At 42.5% G+C, this 6,000-nt stretch overlaps 1 protein-coding gene across 3 annotated transcripts in view; it reads left to right on the top strand.

Annotated features, from left to right (window-relative positions):
- The first annotated feature begins 5,576 nt into the window (after positions 1-5,576).
- GABRG1 (gamma-aminobutyric acid type A receptor gamma1 subunit) overlaps positions 5,577-6,000 on the top strand; it is a 54,096-nt gene continuing 53,672 nt past the window's right edge. For all 3 annotated transcript variants that reach the window (XR_003915746.1, XM_029959408.1, XM_029959410.1), the window contains exon 1: positions 5,577-5,801. Coding sequence is in view for 2 of the 3 variants with exons in the window: in XM_029959408.1 (XP_029815268.1) it covers positions 5,711-5,801 (91 nt within the window). In the remaining variant the exon portion in view is untranslated. The remainder of the gene's footprint in view (positions 5,802-6,000) is intronic.

Here is a 6,000-nt window from a genome sequence, read left to right as displayed (position 1 = left end):
ATATTCGCCACGAAAGGCCACTGCCTTCAAAGATGTGACTTCACAGAGGAAAATCCAGACTCCTGAGAAATCCAGGGTCCTGGACTCTCTTTTCTGGGAAATTGTCTGACAGGTGAGGGAGAGGCAAAGATAAACTTGTGCTGTTAGGGAGAAGAAGAGTTAGGGACTGTGGATTTATGCCCAGTAATACAGGAAAGATCAAAATTTGCTTTTTTCTGGCTCATGTTGAAAATATTTGAAGGTCTAGTGAAAGGCAATGACAATAGTAATAAGCCAAGGGAATGTTTGTGATTTGAAATTATCTTTCTGTACCTAAGCACTTCAGCCTACTTACCATAGATCTGTCTACACTTCAATTTGTCTTTCGTTTCATCATAGCTTAAGTGGAGAGGAAGGGTAACATGATAAAATGTAAAGGAATATCATCTTATATGCTATAACAATCCCCCTTCCCCTGGATGCAAAGAGGGGTGCAGTCTTCTTTCTTCATCCATTGTCTTGAGATTACTTCTCTTGCTTAATTTTTAAGTTCAGCTAAAGCTGTACTGTTAGTAATCATTTTAATGAGTAACGTGAGTGAGCAGTTAAATCAATGTATCATAGATGAAATCTTAATTAAAATGATATTTAGTTATGGGAAGTGAGAGTTTCATAATTTATTTTCTATTAAGATGTTGACTGTTTCACTGAAAGCAATTATTTTGTGGGTTTAATCACAATATAAAAGCTTCACTGAAGTTATATTTCTGCATCTTTCTGTTCTCCTCCTTGGATATCCACCATCCTCAAATTTAAAGGCCCATTCTAAAAGGCCAGTGCCAAAGTGTTTGCATTAATTTTCTTTCTTCTTGAGATGTTTTTTACATCTATTGTGACAGTAGACTACTATGCTGTTTAATATTGTTTTCTTGAATTTTATCAGAGTAAACATTCACATAGGATTAAGCATAATTATGCATATTTAAAACCACTTTTTCTGAATTGCCCTAAGAAGAATGGAACTGTTTTCGTTTGGGCTGCAGGTTTTAAATACCATGCATGTGACTCTGCATTTATGTTTGTGCTTACTCCAATGCATAAATGACATGTGCATACTTTTTGAAGATGTTCTTGCCCATGGGAGGGGAAATGGACTAGATGACATTTAGTGGTCCCTTCCAACCCAAACTATTCTATGATTCTATAAATCTAGGGGGTGAGGTAAATTGCTTTGTGAATGTACAGTTAAGGTCTATATTTGCAATTTCACCAAAATATTGTTATGTAAATCTACCCTTTTGAAGATGTGGCTGAAATGGTCCTTGAGTTCTTGCTGTTCTATATGCTTTTTTTGGTGGAGGACAGAACACTATAATAATTTCTTCTTCCCTCTCTCTCCACACACTGGATAACTTTGCCCTCAGCAAGGTAAGGGCTCCCTAAAGAACTACGTGAGAGCCATCAAATTCCCTCAAGCACAGTGAATGAAGATGGACCATCCAGTAAGGCCAGGTTTTCAAAGCTCTTACGTGCTCAAAATGGTAGGCAGGCACACAAATCCTACATCAAGTCTCATATATCCCTGTCAAGGAAGTAGTTATATTCGAGAGAAATAGAGTAAATGTAGGATGTCAGCTACAGAAAATTACATACGAGTGGTTTTAGGTTCCTCAGTGATCTTGAACAATTAAATTTTGAAGAATCAAAATGCTCTTTGATACTAAGTGTGGAGGCTCCCAGGTGAAAAATACAGTGATATTAGCTATTTATATATTAATGTGGGGGATTTTTTCCTCTTCCTTCTATCTGGACTTCAGCTTTAAGTATGAAAATTTTTTCGCATATCCTTTTAGATGAATTACAAATTGCAGGTACCTTGAGGTTGAAGGGGTGGCTTCCAGACTGGAAATCAAGAACTTGTGCTAAACGCCTTTGCTTCTTTTACAGTGCCTGAGGGTTAGGTGTATTTCTATGGAATCCAAGTCAATAATTACACTTTTAAGAAGTTAGGGAACAGGTGATACACCCTGGTGGGGTTTTAGAGGTCTTTTACATGGAATTAATCCTGTTGTCTTGCACTCCTCAAACCTGGAGGTTAGAAAGATTTCTGATGATCTTGGGCAGAATTTAGATGCTGAGCTGCTCAAACTAGGGCTCTTTTGGTGTTTGTATGGGTGTGGCTCTACAGTTCTAAAGAAACTTTTTAAGTGTATATATGTTTTCTCTGTATCTTCCACTATGAGGTAGCAGCAGAGCTGAAAGTTAAGATGTGATTTTACATCTAAATACTTAAAATCTTTACCAAATTCAAGCTTTGGATTATTTTTTTTTCCATTTTTCAGCATGCCATCACTTCCTATTTTATAACTGATATTCTACATTGTGATGAATTAATCAATATTCACTACTTTTTTCTATAGACTTAACCAAACTGAAACTTTTATCTGTAAATTTCTTCTATTTCTTCTCTTTGAAACCATTACTTCAGTAAGGAATCAGTTAAATGAGATAAGCTCAAGAGCAGATTCATAAGAACTCAAGATTCATGTTTTTAACATGGAAAGTTAATTACTCTGACAGTAGTCTCAAGCAGTTTTTGAAAGATGGCATTACTTTCCTATTCACCCCAGAACTATGCAGCTCTTTTAACAAATAACTGATAGACTTAAAATGGTTTTGAAAGACAGTGAATTATGAAGCCCTGTTCTTCTATTCATATACTCATTAAACACGAATGAAGAAGAAACAGTGGTTTTCCTTAGGAGAAACCAAAGTTAGTAATTATAGTGATTTGAATTCTACAGTTTTGCTTAACCTTGGTCACTTTGCTGTTTCTGAAGTGATGTCTAGCAGGTTCGAAATGATACTATTGACTCCTTTCTTCACCTCTAGCCTTTTTTTTTTTTCTTTTTTAAAACAGCCTTATTACTCTCAGCAGCAGAAGGTGTTTTTAACTGAGAATTTATATACTGTTTTTAGGTTAGCTGTACCAATACTGTACTCAGCAAGCAGCTGAGAAATATCAGCAGGCCTTAATAACTAACTTGCTGTCCTTCAGTGTGTTACCATGTATGAGCATCTCCTTCTTCTAGACACCCAACTAGGTAATTTTCCCAGCTTTTCTTTGATATTCTTTTCCATTTTGCAGTTTTTATTTATTACTTCTTTTATTTTTCTTAGGAATACAGACAATCTGAGTTGATTGAGTTGACTTCTTTTCCCTCAAGTTTTCTTCTGGTAGTTAAAGATTTTTTATTATTTTTTGTTCCCTGTTTGCTTTTCAAAACTTCTATACCTATTTTCCATCTAGTATTTTACTTACTCAAGGAATAATTTCTTCTAATTTTGAAAGGGATGGATTTCTATTCTTTACATTAAAGTACAAGGAAAATTCAGATTTGGGACTATCTGAAAATGGCTTGTCCTGATGTCATCCTTAGTCTTGTATCATTTGAGAAATCTCATTGGTGCTGTTTTCATTTTAATTTTATTTTAATAGTATTTTTATGTGTCTTAGCATTCTAAACCCAGAAATCAAATGAAAACTTTCATTTTCTCACTATTCATGCTATGTATTGTTTTAGCCATAATCTCCCATCTCTTTCACTGGTAGCAAGCTGCTGTATCTACACAGGAGTGACATTAAGTTTCTAAATAGATGCTCCAAACTCCTCATGTAGAAAGAAGATGCCTTGGAATCCTGTAAGTACACTTAAACTTCTTATGTCAAATTTTCTCAGTAGTCACTTTAATTGCATAATATCTTTTAGTGACAGGATGAAATTTTATAGACTGGTAGAGTTTTAATGATTCCATAAACATCAGATGCAAAGACATAGAAACATTCATTGCATATTTTGCAAAATGCGGTCAATTTGACAGATCAGTCCATAATAAACCTTAGAGTCATGGCTACTTTCAGGGCAGAAGGACTTCCCAGAGAGAAAGGGACTTGAGGACAGGCTGTGCTTATGGTCTTGCTGAGGGGGACAGTAATCCTGCTCCTTGGAGCTAGTGCCACCACCTGCAGCAGAGGAGCTGCTTTTGCACTTACTCTGTAATAAATGCATATGCTTTCCTCTGAGCTCATGCCTCTGCCATCATGCTAGGATGCTGCCTGCTGTGTTAATCCACCAGTAAAGAGACCTCAGGTCATACAATAATATGTGCCTTTACTGTCTGCCAATACCCACAGGACTGGCTATTAATTTTCAAGTCGTTGAATTTTCACTTAATGTACTGCAGCTCTCTGAAGCGTGGTGAGTTTCTTTAACCATTAAGGCAGCTGTAAGCTGTACATATAAAATAATAACCAGATGATGATGTGTAAAGACAAAACACTGCCTTTCATCGGCATAACTACCGGATGGGGGGTTATTTACATTTCTGTGCAGTGACAACTTGACTCGAAGGAGTATGATGATGATGATGGCTATAAAACGGTTTGCGCCTTGCGCTGAGAACATGTTGTGCAGATTACTCCAGAAGCGCCCTATAGAGAGCTCTGAGCAGGGGCATCTCAGGGGCCGGGAATTAGGGCTGGGGAGAGATTCAGGGACCATCCGACCCTGAAGACGAGAGAAGACATAACGCGCTATCTAAGCTGTGGTGCCGTCGGGACGTGACCGCCCGTCCCCACGGCCGAGGCAGAGGCTGCGAGCGTGGAACCTCCTGTCGCCTCCGCCACCGCGGTGCTTTCCCTGCGGTGTTCGGTAGAGTGGTAGCTGACGGGGTGTGTTTGGCTACTTTGCCGCGTACGTCTCCTGAGAGAGGCAGAAAGAGGGAGCAACCGAGGATGAGGAAGGAGGAAAACAGAAGGGAAAAAACCCCCAAAACCACGCGTTTTGCACGCTCTAGCGCATGTCACAGCTCAGCACCGCGCATCGCCCACCCCGCGGCTCGTCCCCGCCGGGCGCTCCGCGGCCACGCAGAGCCGTCTGCAGCCGCCGAGCCTGCGCCCATCGCGCCGTGGGAGCGCGCAATTCCCGCGGCTGCCCTTGCGCGCCCATCACGCCGCCTGCCTTCAGCATGGCTATAGGCACTCCGCGGCTGGAGGGTGTGCCCCTTCTCCCGGGGACGAACGAGAGGCTGGCGGATGTTCCCTTCCCCATGGCTGGGACCGCCCTCCCCAAAATCGCGGTCGTGCCGGACGCGGGGCCGTGCAGTCTCCGCGGGTGTCCGTGCACATCCCCCGGTGTTTCTGCTCCCCGCTGCGGGTCTCCGCTTGGCAGGGCCGAGGGTGACTCTCAGAGCCGCTCTCGGAGTACTTTAAAAATAGAAAAAATTTTAAATATATATATATATATATTATATAGCTTTAAACATATATTTATCATTCTATATATTCTGCATATTTATATATGCATATATACATATATGCATATATATATATATATGTATATATGGTCTATTTCATTTCCCTCTTCGGAGAAAATACCAAATCAATGCCACCCTTTCTCCCAAGCATGTTTCCCTTCTAGTAAAGGAGGCTCCACCTCTGCTAGGGATTGATTCGCCCAGCAGTTTTTAGGATAATTTATGGAGCAACCTGATGAGCCTATTGGGCGAGTTGCTCGGTCCTTGGAGAGTGGGTTTCTACCTGTTTGGGTGTTTCACCCTTCCCGTCCCCTCCCTCTGCCTGCCGTGTGCCGGGGGGTGGTGGGATTAGCAGGGTCGCTGTTCCTCAGCCTCTCCGGAGAAAACCCGGGGAAGGGAGAGCTCCTTCACGCTCATGGATGCATGGGGGGGCCCCACGCCCCGCTGGAGCCGTCGCCGCGGGGCCCGATTGCTGCTGCTGCTGCTGACCGTGCGGCTGGGGAGCGGTGTGAGTATGCGGAAGCCCCCGCGCCTGCTCCCGCCGGTGCTCGCGCTACCGGCGCTTCGCCCCCGCGCTGAGCTCGGGGGACTCGGGCGGGCTGGCGTCGGGCAAGGGCAGGGGAGGCGGCGTGTGCTGCGCCGCCAAACTTCAACGCAAAAAGGTGCCGATGCTGCCGCTGTGGCTCCCACGGGCGGCTGCGGGGG

Source organism: Manacus vitellinus, unplaced genomic scaffold, assembly GCF_001715985.3.
Source record: "Manacus vitellinus isolate BGI_N305 unplaced genomic scaffold, ASM171598v3 scaffold_0_pilon, whole genome shotgun sequence".
NCBI lineage: Eukaryota > Metazoa > Chordata > Aves > Passeriformes > Pipridae > Manacus > Manacus vitellinus.
This window is presented reverse-complemented; position numbering and strand designations above follow the sequence as displayed.